The sequence below is a fragment of the Zerene cesonia genome, chromosome 4, assembly GCF_012273895.1.
Source record: "Zerene cesonia ecotype Mississippi chromosome 4, Zerene_cesonia_1.1, whole genome shotgun sequence".
Lineage (NCBI taxonomy): Eukaryota > Metazoa > Arthropoda > Insecta > Lepidoptera > Pieridae > Zerene > Zerene cesonia.
Window position 1 is genome coordinate 1,428,201 of NC_052105.1, and position 20,141 is coordinate 1,448,341.

The following is a 20,141-nucleotide window of genomic DNA, read 5'->3' on the forward strand; positions in this document are numbered from 1 at the left end:
AAAAATTATTAAAATTTTTGCCGCAAAATTGTACATAATATTATGATAATATAACGCGATTATCGTAAACCTTTCAACGTATGAACTGAAAAGTTTTTGCCGCAATTTCTTCATTATGTTTTAACCTGACGTTTGGAACACTTGCGAAACGATGAAGTTTTCGAGAATGGTTCTTTGTTATTTTATACGAAATATGGAATGAACTTGTGGTACTAATACAATGATGACTATATAAAAAGAGAGTGGCTTATATACTGTTTCTTAATGATTACCTACTTTTGGAACTGCTTTTAATTGCTGGGAAAAAATTAATCGTGAAATATGTTGCTAAGGGTAAAATTCGAGAAGGGGTCGACTATATCTGAAAATTTTTTAAACAGTTTTGTAAAGGCACGAGTGTATCACGGGTGATGCTGAGGTGGACCGCTAATATCCCACTGCAGGGACACGGGCCTATGTCCCATGTCAATTTCCTCACGATATTTTCCTTCACTGTTTCCAGCAGTGAATTTTCGGGAATAGAATACTTTCATTTCAAAAACAATGGAATGGTTTCTTTAAGTTATATTTTCTATACACCTTTGCTTGGCGGAGTTTCATAAAAAGCCATGTGCCTCTAGTTTTATTTAGTAAACATATCGTAGTTCTACAATTATATATAATACTAGTGCACTAGCTTGTAGAACTCCTCCTATATCCGCCCCATCCTAGAAATCTTATATACAATTAAGATCTAAGGAAAGTGGTCTGTATTTCTCAAGTGTAATGCACCAAATTGGCATAACTTCATCAGTCTCACTGCAGCCATGTTTACAGCAATCAGTCCTATTAACCAGCGAGTTAACTTCCCGGTACAAGTTACACAAAAGTCTCGAATCTTCGCCGACAAAGTTTTGCGGATGCAGACTCTGCATATAGATTTTTGCATTTGATATTGTTTAATAGTTTAAAATTTCATGAACGTGTTTGTTTTTGGACATACAGGTTGATAATTGAATTATTTGTACTAGATTTTGTCTTTTGTTTTAGTTCGAGTTTGTTTGAGTTCGGATGTAGTCGAGCTGATATCTCTGCTGATGATTGGATATGAGGCTTTACGTATAATACAAAACAGGAACGCGTAAAAATTATTTCTGAAAAAGCAAATCGTAAGGTGGAAAATCGAATGGATAATTTAATATATCATTAACATTTTCTTTATACATTGTACTTGTTATATGAAAGACTAATATAAGAAATGTACAGTTTTGTTTGCCTGGAGTCTGATCGTATCTGAACATACTCATCACTCTTACCAATCCATTCTTCTACTTTTCAATTTGTTCTATATCTCTAAAAAAACATATAGAAATATAGTCGCTTGACAACCAGCGCACATCAAATGTGAAAATTGTAAATATGTGGATAAGTGATCCTGTTAAGCTACTTCATATCTTCTATCGCAGGCATTGAGCGTGGAGACCGAATCCAGAAATTCCGTAACGAAAATAACCTAACACCCCCACTCCGGGCGGCATAGCGGTGATACTTTTTAGTTTTGCCATCTATCGCTCATCGTCATCACGTTCAAAAAGTTGAATTGATATCAAAGAAAAACAAAGGAAAAAAACTGCATAAACAATATAAATCAATAATTATAATTACACAGGTTGAAAAAAATGCTATGCAATACTTTATTTTACTTTATTTATTTACAATACAATGCTTTACTGTCTTTTTTTTTGTTTTGTATTGGTTGTTAGTGTCGCTAGTCAGTTTTTCTACACAAATCATGGGATGTTCAAAGAAGTGTTTACGGTGTATATGCTTGCGGCCCCAATCGGTATTGGTGTCGGTATATATACAGTCGGCATGTGAGCTTTATTGTTTGTAATAAATTGTCAAGATCATTATGAAAAAATGTGTGTAATGAATATAATAGTCATCATAATATAGAAAGAATAACTGTTAAAAACATTCCAAGTTCAATTATTGCGATAAAAAATTCCAATAAAAAATTATGTTTTGAGTTGCTATTCCGAATAAATATGAATTAAATTTAAATCAGAACATGAATCACGAACGTCGGAATTCGGAGTTAGTATGTGATTAACAGTTCAATCCAAACTTACACAAAGACAAATTCCCACAACTTGGTATCTGCCAGCGACAGTCTACATTACATTCTCGCGTAATATCTAATAAACTCTACTATACATGAACTGTTTTAAATAATCTCACGTGTTATATATCCTACTATTTAATTTTAGCAGAACTTTCTGGAAGGTTAATTTTGCAAGTATTCAGGGAAACACGTGGAAGGTAGTTCGTAGAAAATTGTACAGGGTACAAGCGTTATTTCTTGTACATTACAAAGTCATTTATAGTATGTTCACTAGAAATTCCTTAATCAAAGCTTTTCGTGGAACTATAAAGATAAAACAGTTAAAAGTAGGTCTACACTTGTTTCGTGTTTTTTATTGCGCTTAAATGCGAAAGTTATTAAAGAAATTATCTTTTACAGAATGTGACCAGGCCTCTGCTAGTTAGTATCCCGAAAACACTATGAATCACTATAAGCCATAAACAATATATAAAATAGAAAACTGACGCAACATCTCATTAAGATATCTATAAATACCAACCCAAAGCTGCGTGAAGAAACTAACTATCTAAAAAACGTAATTTTACAATTTCTTTCATTATTTATTTTTTTATGTCATTTATTTTTAATTCATAATTTTTTTTGTTCCCAAAATAAATTTTACGGACTTTTACGGAATACGTAAAAATAACTTTTCGATTATTTCTGGATATTTCTTTATAAAATAGGGGGCAGACAAGCTTGTGGATCATCAGGAAGAATGCAAATTCACCGTCCTTAGGCATCTAGCCTATTGACTGTGGGTTGGATGGTTCCAGCGGCACAGAATGATAATGGTAGAGGTCTTTAAAGAAGTGTTGTTGAGGTTAGCGCGATAGCGTCACTTTTACTTTTTAAATATACAAAGTTTGCATGATTTCAGTGCTTTACTTTTCTTTATATATTTCTTTGTCTTGTGGAATTTTACGAGAAGAAGAGTGAGTTGTTTTTGTTGAACAAGGATTGAACGCGGATAGAGTTACCTAAGCACTTGGTAGAATAAAATCTTATGATCGTGTCACCGACGTGCAAAAGTTTTGAAAATAAGTTACAAGTTTTCTTTTGTTACGCATTCTCTGAAAGTGTATACTGCTTACTTTTTTTTAGATAATTGATATAAACTGACATATTAAGCTTATGTCAAATACTCGATATATTTTAATTGGTTGTTATATATTATATATTATTATGTCGTAGTGAAATAGTGGTGCTCGTAAATAAGAGTAAGAAGTTTTAAATTACGAGTAAATTTAACATTAGAAATATAGTAAGACGATATTGTGAAGCAATATCGATTTATTTCAAAGAAACAATAAAAACATCGCGACTACAAATGAAACTATGTTCTATTTCGAGCGAACAGAAGTCTAGATTGTTTATTCGCATTTAAAACAACAATACAAACACGAATTCCCATCTGGTTAGAATTTAATTTAACCCTCGAAAACGCAACATTGTTCTCTTGAAAACACCTCACAAATATCTTTACAAAATGTAGCGAACTATAACTTAGTATTACCGACTACAAACAATCCTTTAATGCGCCATAAAACCGGTACGTTTTCTTTGTCCAAGTGGGATTTAAATCAAGCTGTCTGCAGCACGCAACGCTCAAGGTTTATATTAAACTGCGGTGGAGCACAGCTGTAGACATTGCACCAGGATTTAATTTCACTAGGGAACGTTTGTTTTTTTATTTAGGGGACGTTTATGAATATGAGTTGGAGTGCCGCCTTGACGTCGATATCACTCGATAATTGTAGCTGATACAAATAATTATTGAAGGTTTGTGGTATATAGGAGTAGATTACAAGGAACAGGACTGTCGATAACTTTTAGTATACATAGAACACAGTAACTTTATTCATATTGTGTGGCTGTGTGCTATTAAGTGGATCTTTGCAATCCTTCGTTCACGTTTGCTGTTTAAACGAGACCCTCACTTATTTTCGTTTATTTTTATCTATTATAATGTGATGCCTATTTCTTATGTATTTTTTATGTTACGCGAGCTGAGCTGAATTCACCTGATGGTAAGGGATCACCACAGCTCATTTATTAGAACAACAGCTTTTAATGGGCAAGAGATAAGGAAAGGATTGACGATGGGAAAAAGAAAGGACTAGGAAGTGTGAGGAAAAGCATACGGGCTAAGGTAATGTCCATGTCCTTTATCTATTAAAATGTGATTGTTTATCCGCGAGACTTGGTGAACTATATCACAGGATTTTCTGTTATTGCTCAAAGGTATGGTACCTTTGAGCAACACACACAGAACAAATATCAAATTGTTTTCTATATGAAAGTATGTCAACTTAATTTACTCTGCCCTTTAAAGCGGATTGATTTTATGACTTTCATGGAGATTAACCGGGTGTATAAAGAATCTATAGGTTGTAACCCTAACTGAAAGTTTCAATAAAATAGCTACTTGTATCCAATAAAATTTCCTCACTATGAACCGTAATAAAACATGTCTAACTGTGATAATATCTAAAGATTTATATAGGAAACAGTTTGTTTAATGATTTCCACATTAAGATCGCTCGATCGTAAAGAAAGGGGAAACATTTTACGAGTCTCTGATAGATCTATTTACTAAACGCTTGCTTTTTTATCAGTAAAATATCAAAATTTCTTCATTCAGTAATTAAATAATAATCTATGGAATATCCGTTTAATTCAAAATTTATTTAATAATTTTTTCTTCTATCTATTTATTATTAATTCATTCACTCAAATAGGCGAGCAAAATAAACGATAATTATAAAATTAAAAGGCCTTAATCAATTTGCTAATTTAGCTATTCGGATTTACAACTGGTAATTTAATATGATGCAGCGAACTTAACTTCTTGTAATGTCACTTGCATGGTAACCCTGTTTAAAAAAACCTACAACGTATGCCTTCGAATAGTATACCATAGCCAAATAATGCCCACGTGTAATCTAATATATAAAATTCTCGTGTTTCAGTTTTCGTTGCCATACTCCACCGAAACGGCTTGACCGATTTTGATGAAAATTTTTGTGCGTATCCGGTATCTATGAGAATCGGCCAACATCTACTTCTTATACCCCTAAAAGATAAGAGTAAGGCAGAACAGCGTTTGCCGGGTGCAGCTAGTTGACTATAATTAATTATTACCGACTATACATAACAATAGAACTAAAAGAAAAACACGTAATTGCCACCAGGCACCAACATGCCGAATAACTCTCGTCAAACCGTTGCTGTATTCGTAGATTGGATGTCAACTGGCTGTCAGAAGTGAATATCAAATCGAGTTTCTCTACGGGCACGTGTCTGACATATCTGAGCGAGTGTGACATATGAGCAAATTTTTATACATTCCACCATTGCTATAAAACATATGAATATTTTGGTAAGTTAAGTTTTGGTACCACTTTGGTACAAACTTTCGCATTTATAATATTAGTAGGACTAGTTGCGCCCCGCGGTTTCACCCGCGTGAGTCCGTATCCCGTTGAAATATCGGGATAAAAGGTTGCCTATATGTTATTCCAGTTGTCCCGCTATCTTCGTACCAAATTTCATTGCAATCGGTTCGGTAGTTTTTGCGTGAAAGAGCAACAAACATACACACATCCTTACAAACTTTCGCATTTATAATATTAGTAGGATGGATTATGTATACACTGTAACATAGAAGACAAATAAGTAGGCTGAGTTTGGGTCATAGGTTTTATATCTTTCAATGAAGGTTTCAAGTCAATTTCAAGTGACAGTTTAACGAATAGAAAAGAAGGATTATAGTCATGATTCCTTTTATATAGAACTAAAATTGTTCGTCTCTTGATTCAAAAATATATAAGACGAAATTGGAAATGGAAATACAATAAAATTAAGTAAGGCCAAACCAATAGATATTTTGTGCCCTCGTAGAAAAATAATACAGGCCTCGAATATCAATCGAATGGAATGCTAGACGCAAATTGGTTTTATAAAAGTGCTCTACTGTTACACCGTGCGGGACAAACGAACAAACAATATCCACGCAAGCTTATTAAAGTTAAGCGGGGTTAATATTTAATCCAACTTCCTTGCGACTGGCGGGGGGCGTAATGAATGCGAAGTCACGGGCTTGAGTACTGTGAATGGCTGGATGTTACACCGTTATTGTGCGTCGATGTATTTATATATTTTATACTAGACGCTCGTCCCGTCTCCGCCTGGATGTCAAGATTCCTATTTTATCCCAAGTGAGCATTTCATCGTGATAAAAAAATTATGTCACCCATTTTTTTTCATAGTGGGGAAATCTTGCATAGATACCCACGGCCCCAGGGGATAGAGCCGTGGGTTATGTCGGATTCTTACCGACCAAAACCCCACTGTGTTCCGTCGAGCCACTTGTGTGAAAATTCATCCGCGATCCCCTCGGGCAAATGATATCACCCATGTGATCTCATACTCGGTCTGTATACTAAATTTCATCAAAATCCGTTCAGTAGTTTCAGCGTGATTGACGGACAAACATCCAATCAAACAAACTTTCACACTTAAAGTGACTCGATAAATGAAATTTACCCAAGTTTTCTAAGTACTTATAACTCTCCAAAACTTTCATGTTACTACTGGATAAATTCAATTTGTTTTGCAGGATGGAGTTTATTTTTGCCATATTTGTTTCAAACTTTTAATAAAATTGCTTATACCAATGTAAGATGGCGTAAGATTTGCATTCGTGCACCAGAAAAAAATTCTCAGTTATACCTCCGCTGTATTATCATAGTATTTATATTAACTGGGGTATAGTATATGAACATTAAAATATCTAGTTAGTATAGTCTTTTCAGAAGAAATAACAGGATAACTGTGTTATCTATATAGAAAATCCAATAAAAGTGTATAAAGTATCCAATCTTTGTTGTAAAATAAACGTTAATACTTATAGCATGTTGAATTGGTTTCAATGCTTAATACAATATTCGCTTCGGTATAACACACATCCAATTTGAAAGTACAAGGCAATAAGCATCCCTTAAGTCACGCCTTCCAAGTTGAGCTCTAAACGGATTTCATCACTTGGAACTTAGCAGGATCTTAAACAAAAATGTTTGTACCGGTACTTAGAAATTTACACACGCATTCGTTAAAATTATAATATGTATTAACATACTACTTAATTTCCTTATGTAAATATGGGTATGAATAATGCAAGGAATTGCAAATATCATACCAATTTTTCAATATTAATTATATCGTGTTAGTAAATATACAATGAAGATGTATTTGATTAACCCTTGCCTCATATTTCAGAAAACCAACTAGATTTATTTTGGAATAGATACCAAGAGATTTTAAGAAGTAAGAAAGATTTTAAGACGTAAGAATTATCTTTTATTACTCATAAGTACCTTATTAATATATATTTTTTTGTAAATACACCCTCTTCGGTCTACCAGCTCCTATTTGAGGGGTCCTCAGTGTTGGTTCAGCCCCAAAACTGTGTCCATACCGTGGGGACTGGAAACTAAGTTGGTTATTTTATTTTACTACCCCATAAAGTAATTCGTGAGAGTAAAAGAATGTTGTTTCTTCGGCCGTGTGCTTGGGTCACGTATCGTGCAATTTGCCGCCAAAATGGAAAAACGCGGCAACGTACGTGCCCTGTGGTTTATGCCCGCCTTTATTTATATACGCTTTTAACTGGAAAATATGTGGTAAGGACGTTTTAATAACACGATTTTATAGAGATTTTGATTGTAGCCCTAATTCTAAACCTCGTTTAGAACAAAAAGAAAAATGTTGTGGTAAATAGTGTATATGCAGTTATATATGCAACAATTTTTTTAATCATTGTATAATGGTACTGGTAAATGAGCGTATTTTAAACTTCTATTAAATACGATTGTCTCGAAACTAAGAGTAAAGAAGCTCATATTTTATTTTTAGTACATTCTGAAACAGATATAAAATAAACAGAGATAATATCGAAAAAAAATCTATTCTTCAGAACGAAAATCTAAACTATTTCCGATAAAATGTTTGTACACATATATTCTAATGAAACAAACACAATAGGTTCTTCAATGATTTAAAGTAAATCATGCATCATACACGCGAATGAAACTGCAGGCTTAAATTAGTAATATATTTATTACGTACTGTCAAGTTTTACACAATAAGATAAAAATGTCATCTGCCAAAAGACGCTAACGGTCAATTAACATATTTTTGAAATGGTTGCCTAATAAGCTTAATATTCAACGAATAAATTTTAACCAAGGATTGATAAATCGGACGATTTCTCGAAGAGTTTCCACGACCTCGGCTAACGTGATGAGACGGAACACAGTGGAGTTTAGTAGGTAGGCCTATAGCATAGGCAGTAGGAGTCCGACATAACCCACGGTCTTTCCCCGAAGGCTGTGGGTATGCATGAGCATTCTCCACTTTAAAAAAAAAGGTCTTAACGTACAATTTTCAGGCGAAACGTTAAATTCAAATTAAGGCTTTACAAGATACTGTTTTAAATATTCCCATTACCGTCTAAAATCAAGTCCAACACGAAAGAGTGAGCTAAAATTTCCTTTGATTTGCATTTTTTCAACGAAACGCATGTTGATGACTAAATTTACATACTAACTTTACATTGCGAGTTTTTGTCAAGTAAATTTAAATATAAATAATGCTGTTTACTTTATGTAAACGAACACTGAATATTTTTGAGGATAATATTATACGCTAGACGCTGCTAAATTATCATGATTAAAACTCTATTTATTAACTTTGATTTCTAATTACAATTAATACTCAATTTTATTGATGGCAAAATGTTCGCGTTGTATTTGTTAAAATGGAAAATCTTTTTCATTTTATTATAAAAGACGTGTATAATTATGGGATTTATGTAATTATTCCTATGATAGTTCAGATGAGGTTTTTAAGATGTAATGGTAATGTTGTTACTAGTGGGCCTTGACCAAGTTGAATATATTTATTTCTCAGAAGGAGTAGATTCCATTGTATTTGTTTACAAATTACGTTCGAGGTCCATTCATTTGAAAAGCTTGCTTTTAATTCATGTAGAAACGACTTGACAATGACGCTACAATTTTCGGAGATCTTGTGAAGTTATACATGAAGGTTGATAGACTTTCAACTAGCAATTATACATTTATATAATCGTATTTTAATTGAAATAAAATGAATGTGTCTCAGTTAAATCTTATATTGGTTTATCACCCTATAGAATTTTGTCAAATTCTGCGCAGTGTTTAAACGTGATTAACGCACATACAAACAAACAATTAAACAAGCAGACAAATAACCATAGACCAATTAGAAAAACAGATATATCCACTATATATTGCTTTAAAGTCCTCTATATTGTATGCCATACTGCACAGCTTTGTGCAGAAAATATATAATTTCCAGAAATAGGCTGGTTATTGTTTAATCATTGGTATAATTAACACATATTGTTATATATAGCATCACAGTTTCTCTGTAAAATGTACCATAAAATGCATAAATTGTGACAATGTATGTCGAAATTTTATAAAAGGGTGATCATTCAAGATCTGTTTCTAGACCTGCAACGTAAGGTATATCTAAAGATAGAGAGGTGCTTTTGAAAGTTCTTTTATCATCATCTTCATCTGATGCTCTACAGCTGCGAGTGGGCCAAGACCTGGTCCAGTATTGTCTCCATCTTTCTCGTTCTATGTTCGGCTTTAAAATAAATCCAGTTAATAAGAAAATGGCTCAAACTTTTATACCACATTGATATATATTTAATAAACCGCCAAATTATTTTGTAGCTTCTTAAATATTCAGAGATTTTTAATGACATGAGATCTTTAAGGTGTACAAAGTTAAAGAAACTGTTTATATCGCAGTAATTGCATCGTCTTCGCAGAGGTCGGATCAAGCGGAGGCTGCCATTCGTCTAGAGACAAATAGCTTCTTCAAATAGAAGATTACCGTAAACCTGGCCGGCTGTTACAACGAAACATTTGATAACGATATAACTAAATTTTGGTATATGTTTTATATATTATGGAAAGAATATGTCAATATAACTAGAATATGGAATAACTTTCATATTTATTTATGGAACAAACATATAAAAAATTTAAAATGCACTATTTCTCTTTACGAGGCATACGTCCGAAGTATTTTAGAATATAATTGTATTGTCTGGGATCCGCATGAGAAAATATATATCTTAATGTTAGAGAAGGTCCAGAAAAAATTTTGTAGATTCGTATTTAAGCAGATGTATGGATACTATCCATACATGTACCCGTCTTTGTATGTATATGGAATGACAGGCTTTTTCAGTCTTGAATCAAGGTGCAAATTCATTTTACTCGTACACGTTTATCAAATGCTGAATGGTGGCGTAGATAACCAATTAGGACTTGAACGAATTTCCTTTAAAATTCCCCCGAAGTGTATTTATAGTGTAGCGGCTCCACCTGGGATAGGGCTACGGCGACGTCGTGATTTCCTTGCTGTTCAGCAAGGCGTAAGAACTGTTTGCGGCCATAATGCCCCGTTGGTGCGGTCAGTAAAATTAGTAAACGATTTGCTCGCTTTGCTACCGGAGACAGATTTATTTAATACGTCCTTGAATACATATAAATCAAATGTTTTAAAATATTTAAGTGTTAAATGAAAATTGTATACTATTTTTTATATTTTTTCATGCAAACTAAACATGTAATGCTTTGGGGTAAAACCTGTAAATTACTTGTTACTTTATTAATAAACAAATAAATAAATAAATAAAAAGCACTCGGTTTCGCTCGTATTCGCAGATTTCTGATATCATCTTGAATTTGATATCCAAACTAGTATAATAAATATATATTTGTAATAATAAGCTTGTATATTTGTCTTTCTATCATGTCATAGAGCGATTTCAAGGTATGATTTTTTAGCTGGAAATAGTAGGCCAAAGAGCTAAACAAATTACTTTTAATGTAAAATATCTCATTTTCATTGGAAGTTTCTTTGGCAATGCGAACGAAGCCGAGGGCGGAAAGCTAGTATGTCTATATTTACAATCACAAAAACCAATAGCAAAACTTAATTCCTGTTAAAGTTATTAATATTAGTCATTTTATTGTCTAGTTACTTTTTAGTCTTGTCGTCTACAAAGCAGACTTAAGTTTGACATCGCTTGCCATGTGGCATTACTTTTTTTTTAATAAAAATGGCGCGAAGTTTAAACACGAGTACGTAACACATCATCTCCCAAGTCACGTAGCTGAGTGCTCGTAGCGACTTCTCTTAATTTATTTACAACAATTTAAACTGTCGTGGTTTCAAATGGCCGCTCTTTATACGCTGCGTTGAAAGTGACAAATGAACTCAATTATATACTGCCTCTTTGGTTTTTAAAAGACCGGAATGGGATGGATCGTTTCGTGGGTAAATGAAAAATGCCAGTGGTTTTATACATATCGTGTATAAAGCGTATCTTTTTAAAGATTGTGTATCTTTAGTTTCAGTTATATTTACACACTTATATAGCAGTCATGATTTATGATGTTTGTTTGCTTGACCGCATTAATCTCAGATACTATTGGACCGATTTATATAGTCTTTCACCGTTGGATATGTACGTGATCTCTCAGTGCTATTTCTACTAATAATATGAATGCGAAAGTAATTCTGTCGGTCTGTCCCATCTTACGCCTAAACCACTTAATTGATTTCGATGAAATTACGCACGGAGATAATTTGAGATGCGGAAAGGAAGGATACTTTGCACGCGGGCGAAGCCGCGGGCGGGACTATTGTTGTATATACCTGTTTTCTCTATTTCACAGCTTAATTGACAAAGTAACTCCTCGTTTGTAGACCGATTGATCAACATTTAAGCATTTCTTGTTATTTTCTCAGGCATCTGCTAAAGATCCCCAGAAGTCTGTGTGACGTGCGGCCGAAACCCGTACTCAGATATCTTGCGAAGGTAGGGCCGTTTTTATTATTTGTAGTTTTCATTTTACGACGAGTTCGTGAGTGTACTACAACTGACTGCACGAACGTAAACTTTTATTGCAGAGTTATGTGCAATTGTATGAGCATTAATTGATATTGTAAAGTCAATTGTGTTTAACGAGTCCTTTGTTTTGGTTGATGATTCTATTTGCGGTATAATTTGAAACGCGTGTTACATGCTAGATGTATAGTATTTTCCACTTTACACATTTTATTTATTAAGTGGAACTTCCTTGATTTGTTATTTAAAAGATGTTTTTTTTTATGTCATCAATAGTCGGCAATAGAGCTGGTGGTTCATGAAAATTTTAAAAATGGATTGCCGACATTAATTGGGAAAGGATCAGGAAAGGATTGATGAGAGGAATAAAGGAAAGGACTGGGAAGGGTAAGGAAAAGCCCATATCGGGCGTCCGGGCCCCCCACTCACCGTACGAAACACAATAGCATGCTATTATTTCACGCCTGTTTTCTGTGGGGGTGTGGTACTTCCACGGTGCGAGCTGGCTAATTCGTGCCGAAGCGTGCTCGACTCCCACAGTAAAATACATATCACAGACAGGTATTGTCTAAGCTTTTATTATATGGCCAATATTTTAAAAACTATTTCTTAATAAAACAATACAACAAAAAGTTGTCGTTCTGCTTAAGTCTTATCTAATGGTACTTCAATTTGGAAACAATATTGATGGTAATTGTCAATTTAATTTTAAAACCACGTAACAATGCTTGATTATGAATATTATTTACATTTAAAAAAGCTACACGTTAAAAATGTGAAAATTTATCAACAGATTTGTAAAAATGCGAACACATTGGTGCTTAATCAATCATTAACATACACGCTTTCGCTTTTACAGAAAATTGATTTTTATAAGTTCGTCAATATGGACGATATTTTATATTCGAGCGATTATATTAAGAGATGTTAAAAGTGAAGTCTCGTGTCCCCTAGAGGGGTATGGGGCAAATGATATACATCTGTTTCGCTGATTGATATTGTTTATGGACAAGCCTTCTTTGTCCTGCCATACCGAGACATTTTTTGTGAGTATATCGGGAATAGAACACTTGACCGCTACCTTGGTGAAGTGGTTAACACCTGAGTCTAGAACTAATTGTTTGTAAATTTGATAAACTTAAGAAGTTCAGCACGATTCGGTACGAACTGAGTAATGGGCAATTTAATACGATTAATCAAACAATGACCACGAAAACAAATAAAAATTGGGTCCTAACAGACGGACTTCATATATCAAATATAGAAACAAGTAGTAATTGAAACGTCAAATCGACGACGTCAAACGAAGCGCGTGAACAGACGTGGAAGCGGTTACGACGTAGTTTTCCTTATGAATGTCTTGCCTTGCCTTGCCAACAACCACTGAACCGAGTTTGTTGAAACTTGCAGTGATCCCTAATTTGGATTGTTAATTCGACTTGTAGTTCCTTAGTTAGGCGTGGATAAACACACATACAAATATACATGCATACATAAAATTTGGCACACGTGTTTCGTAACTGTTATTTATTTTTTATTTATTTATTTATCTTATTCATAACTAATTATAGGCTAACATATCCAAAAACTGCAATTTCGATGACCTCATTTTTGATGTCGGTTAATAATCGTATTGATTGGAAACACAAGCATAAAAACACATACTATAAATTAATTAATGACCTTTTCAAATCCCAAGGTCAAGAAGATTTAAAACACGCCGGTAACAGAGTCGAACTTTTCTATAATATTATAGCGGCAACCCTAGATATGTCAATAATTAGGAACGAAACTGGTTTTGTTTGTTTCGCGTGTCTTTTGCCTTAAGATCGGCTATTTATCTCCATAGTTATTCAGAGCTTGATTATCATCGCATTGACATTGTCGATAAAAAATAGAACTATAATTGAATGTAGCGTTAGAAGCTAATTAAAATGAATAAGTATATATTATTAATAGAGGCCTTGAAGATGTGAATTAAGGTTTTATTTTCACGCTAGCTCTCAATATGACGTGTATAATAGTGTTAATAGTAGTTTTCAATGGTATTTGATTGGTATAATTGTTGATTAATAATGATAATTGTAAAAAGAAAATATAAAGTTGTTTCTATCATTACAGTGTTATGTGTGAATTCTGAAGATTTTCCAAGCGCCGATGGACAATGGTGGAGTGTGGGTATTTTTTAATTTTATTTTAATGTAATGTTTTGTACGATAAAGATTAATTATAAAAGAGATGTTGTTTATCGAGACTCAAACTAAGAATAATTTCTACTTATAAATTTTTAACATACTTTTCCTTTTAAGTTCATATCATTATCATAGTACATGATTTCGAACCTTCGCTTTTCGTCGCAATGTCCGTATCCCGTTTCAGCAATCAAAATCATTTAATTTTGATAGAAAAACAATTCACGTCGCTAAACTCCTATAGTTATTACAAAAATAAGAACACTAACATATTATATTCATTTCATTATGTTTTTTGTTAAAGCATTTAAAAGTTTTAGTGTGTAAAGTTATGAATTAGTAGGTACATAATATAAATAATTAATATATCTATGTATTATTATGGAAAGACTAACGAACTTGTTTATAAATCAACTACAGCATGTCATTAGCTAGGCGGCAGGCCTTCCCCGTCACACGACACAACACATTATACGTTCAAGGTCATACTCATCTTATCATTGTATCGCAATAGTTATTATTGATCATAAAAGATCCCTATTCAAAGACTGCTATAAGTAACTAATAAGAGTAAGATAATCAAATTCTTCCAACTAATATTATAAATGCGAAAGTTTTAAGGATGTGTGTGTTTGTTGCCTTTTCACGCAAAAACTAGAAAGAAAGAAAGAAAGAAAATACATTTAATTTGTGATTAAATATACAACATTTTAGCTTACAACTAATACATTTTAAGAACATTAAAAAATAAAAAAAATTACATTGGATATATTCTAATATTTGGATAGTATTTGTGATAAGGTGGACTACTCAGCATTTCCCTCTCCGTATTAGTGGAGAGGCGCCGATTTTCAAACTACTGAACTTTATCCCGATATTCCTACGGGATACGGACTTACTAGGGTGAAACCGAAAGCTAGTAATAATATAAAACGGCTAAAACTTGATTAGTTAGGTCGCTCAGTACAAAATGTTTTATGATTTTTTTCTAATAATATACATTATATAAAGTGTATTTTACAATTAGTAACTTTTGGAAGATCCAGGTGAGGCTGGAGAATTAGTGTGTGATAAAATATACCACATATACAGAAAAAAAATATTTTGATTACATATCAAATGACATTTACAAAGAATTGCTAGAAGCCATGTTTAACAATTGACTTAGTTTTGAACAAGCAAAACTGTTTTAGGAACCTAGGATGAATAATACGGGTAAAAATCCATGTTTAACTCTTCCGCCACTAAGACCAAACTTCTCAGCGCCTGGACGGAGAATAAGCGAAGCGAGTAAGTTTTTATTTAGAAATATATAGGAATAGTGAGGCTATCAGAACTGAATCTGTTGTCAAAAGGATTTTTTTCCGATTTTGCCCGGATTACAGAGGGCAACCGAGGTTCGGGTTCGCCTGCTTGTAAGCAACCACCGGAGTCTGAGCATTTGCAGAGATAATAGAAGTGTTGCTGGCTAGTTTTGCAGGGGGTAAATTAGAAGGAATAGCTCCTCTATAGAACGAAATACTATAGCGGGTTACATCTGTGGGTTGTGGTATGTGGAACCTATCATCCCCGGTGAGCTGACCCAATTTGTTGTTGAATTTGTGTGAAGTGCGCATGACTCCCAGAATAAAACATATCGTTCTATGATGTTTCTTTATTATTTAGAGTTGCAGTAAGATGGTACATAACCTTCCTTCATAGATGAACGATGATCCTATACAAAAAGAAAGTGTTTATTCGAACTAGTTGGTGACATCGTTAATTAAAGTAATGGTTCAGGTGTCATAGTGTTTTCCAAAACGGTTTAATGAATTTTTATAAACTTTCAACCGACTTATAAAAGGAGGAGGTCTCCATTCAACTGTATTTTTTTGAGTTTGTTGCCTCAGAACTTTCGATTTGGTGAATCGATTTTGATGATTTTAATTCTATTCAAAAAATGGTGCGACCCGTGTTGTCCCATTAATTTTTTTTCTGACAATTTGAAAGCGGTTCAGTTTTTTTGTTAAAAGCATTTTTTGAGTGTTAATTAGTTCTAATATTTCGAGTGCAATTAAGAATTTAGTATTATAATTAATGTTCTTATAAATTGTAGATTTATTTCGTTTCAGAATGTTTTGAGTACATTTGGGAAATAAAAAAACGCTTGGCTGATATCGCTATAGCTGATGAATGTACGTATATTATTGTCATTGTTAATAAATTCCTCTAAAACACATAACAAACACATAACTATTAACCAACTTTACAATATTTCTTATACATATCTTACTTGATTTTGAATTTGAACGTTATATAACGTTTACGGCGTTTAACCAACTTTTAAAATGGTGTATGTTTCATGCTCCACTGTACTATATACATATTTTCATACGCATGTGCAGCGATTTAATTTATCTTGAAAAAACTGTTTTAAAATTCATTTTAGTTATTTATTACTTTGTTTTTTTTATATCATAGCGGGCAAATGAGCTAGTGGTTCGCCTGATGGTAAGCAATCACCACTGTCCATGAACATTGGCAGAGGCCCAGACCACTGTGAATGTGCTGCTCGCTTTAAACGGGTAAGGAAAAAGGAAAGGGTTGATAACTGGAATGAATGAATGGATTGGAATGGGTGAGGAAAAGGAAATGTGCCTTCGGCTCCCCCACTCGCCGTACGAAACACAAAAGCATGCTATTAATTCGTGCCGAAAACATTTATAGACTTAGTCTTACTTATTACTAATCAGTTTTAATTGAAATATATTGTTAAATTTGTACTAACAATATGTTGTTATAATCTGATAACTGTTAAAGGTTTTAAATGGAAACAAGAGGAGATAAATAGAAATCCAGGTCCCAGCCGTCCTCATTATGCTATTGGTGGACGCATCACTGCTCCCGGGGAGTTCCCGCATATGGTGAGTTTGTTAAACTAATGTTTGCCATATTAATCTTAACTACAAGTCACATAACCGTAGCAATAAGGGACCACATAGAAAGAGGCATATCATATATCTCGTCAGAATATAATTGTGAAGAAGTTTTAAAATTTCATAAGAATATTTTCAGAGCCAAAAACATTAGCCACTTTATACTATTATTTATACTATTAAGACAAAGGAACACTTTTTTAAATATTCACAATTCTTAAATCTTATACCTTTAAACGAGCAATTCTTGTATATATATATATATATATTTATATATATATAATTGGGATCTCTGAATCGGCTCCAACGATTTTCATGAAATTTAGTATATAGGGGTTTTCGGGGGCGATAAATCGATCTAGCTAAGAATTTTTTTTTAGAAAATGTCATATTCGTGTTTTATTCGTGTTTTTTTTCCTGACATCTATTTGTGAATAATAATACTATTTTGCTTCGTAGATAGCTGGACAACTGAAATAATGTCATATTCGTGTTTTATTCGTGTTTTTTTTCCTGACATCTATTTGTGAATAATAATACTATTTTGCTTCGAAGATAGCTGGACAACTGAAATAACACATAGGCACTTTTTATACCGATATTCCTACGGGATACGGTTACGCAGCACTCTTACGCGGTTTCAACCGCGGGTCACAGCTAGTGTATTATAATGTACGTCAATGGTTTCGTTCAAGGGTGCTGTTGGTTGGAAAGCAGCGGTTGGCACATGGGTTTTCAAATGTGGCAGCACTTTGATCAGCTCCAAGTATTTATTGACAGCAGCGCACTGCTCGAAGGCTTCAAAACGTGACACATCATTGGCAGATCCTGTCCCCAAAATTGTAAGACTTGGGGATAAAAATATAGTTGATGTGGTAAGCGTTTTATTTTCAAAACTAGCTTTTGCACGCGGCTTCCAATGTGTTAAATTTGGAACAGTTTAATAGGTGTCATTATACATAAAAGCCTTTCTCTTAAATCACTCTTTCGATTAAAAAAACGGATCAAAATAGTAATTTTAGATATTTAAGCATACATAGGGACAGAGAAAGCGACTTTGTTTTGTACTATGTAGTGATTGCCCAAATTTCTGTTTAATGAAATAAAATTGATATAAAGGTCAAATATGCTGGTTGCTGATAACTTCATTCAATTCAATTAACAGTGGTTGCTGACCCACTGACTGGTGACCATTATCGTATATACTATACTTACATTGCTTATTACCTGAGTATTTCATATCTTAATATAGGATGCAGATATCTAATCACCATGCGAATATAGAAATTACTACGTAGGAGATCATTTTGATAGATTGTTCTTGATATTTCGTTCTAATTTTCAGTTCGACAAAGGTCGACTTCCATTCGACGTGACAATCAAAAGAATTGTTAAACACCCAAATTTTGATCCCCCCAAAAAATACTTCGACATCGCTATCATAGAAATAACGACTATAGTATTTTTTTCCAAATTGATTCAACCTGCATGTTTGTGGACTAAACATGAGACAGGACAACTTGGCAAACAAGCAACTCTTACTGGATGGGGAGTCATTGAAACAGGTCAGGTTAAGATCAGAAGTATTTAAGGTTTAGAAATAAGTGGGTTACATACTCAAAATTTAATAGTCCGTTATTATTGCAGCTGGAAGAACTACGTCACCTGAATTGCAAGCGGCTCATGTAGATGTTATAGATTCGGAACATTGTGATGAATTACTACGGCCATTTTGCAGTAGGTTGTGGTGCGGCTTGGAAACGCATCAATTGTGCGCGGGGAAATTAAAAGGCGGAGTGGATGCGTGTCAGGTTATTTTATTTTATATTTGAATGCATATACATACCTACACCCTCCCGGCATCCAGTGATGGAAGTTTTTGGAAGTAATAAAACCATTTTTCACTTATTACTTATTGTACTGCACTACTAGATATTAATTCGGGCATAGAGGCAGCTAGTAATAATACACTTTCAAGATTGTGGTCGTTCAGCACCGATTTTTATATCATTTGCCACTAGGGTTTGATATTTAACCAGAACAAGCTCAAGTCAAATCAGCAACCGTATTTGTAAATATTAGAATTTCGTAAGATATAGAATAATATACATATTCCTAAGATTTGAGCTGATAATGAGCCAGCGCTTTCTTTCTGTTCCTTATGACATTGATTACATAATAATAGGATATAATCTGTCTGCCTTTGTTTTAGTTAATCATCACAATAAGTTCAAAAATCATTTCAGGGTGACTCTGGGGGGCCGCTTCAAGTGCAAATACCGTTGCCCGTGACAACACAAGGTTCCTTGCACTATGTAATCGGGGTCACTTCGTTCGGCATTGGTTGCGCAAAGGCAAATTTGCCCGGCGTGTACACTAGGGTCTCGAGCTTCATTGATTGGATTGAGGATGTTGTGTGGCGAGGAAAGTGATAGAAAAAAAGAAATACATATTTATATTTATCTGGTCTTTTTTTTATACTGTTTTAATTTATGCCATGAATTCGCATACCCAGAAAATTCCTTAACAGTTATTTGGTTTATGCATAGACTTAAATATTATTTTTAAAATAGTATACTACATATTAGTATACTCTCAATATTTCATGTTATTATACATGCTGGATCGGTTTTTATTTGTTTTATTCGTCCGTGGTTTTATTATATGAGTAGTTTTATTTTAAGATTATTGAATTGAAGCATTTGATTAGTTTTACATGAATAAATAAATACATATTCATTAGAGTATTGATGTAAACATATAAAAACGAATTAAACATTCGAATTTGGATAAGATCTCTCAGGTCTTCTGTTTTATTGTTGTTAGTAATTGATTGTCCGTTTATCGTTATTTTTCTTTATTTTGATTATTATACTGTAGTCCAAAATATCACATTTCGAACCCACCAACCAACCAGAGAAGATTTTATA

The 20,141-nt window shown here is 33.5% G+C and overlaps 1 protein-coding gene across 1 annotated transcript; it reads left to right on the forward strand.

Moving 5' to 3' along the window:
• Window positions 1-13,915: 13,915 nt before the first annotated feature.
• On the forward strand, window positions 13,916-19,673 carry LOC119839602 (trypsin-1-like). Its single transcript, XM_038365988.1, has 9 exons — window positions 13,916-14,149; window positions 14,226-14,278; window positions 15,490-15,586; window positions 16,408-16,470; window positions 17,096-17,199; window positions 17,907-18,086; window positions 18,557-18,776; window positions 18,859-19,022; window positions 19,458-19,673. Exons 1-9 carry the CDS (start codon window positions 14,113-14,115, stop codon window positions 19,641-19,643), a joined length of 1,104 nt encoding a protein of 367 aa, XP_038221916.1. The 5' UTR covers window positions 13,916-14,112; the 3' UTR covers window positions 19,644-19,673.
• Window positions 19,674-20,141: the final 468 nt, after the last annotated feature.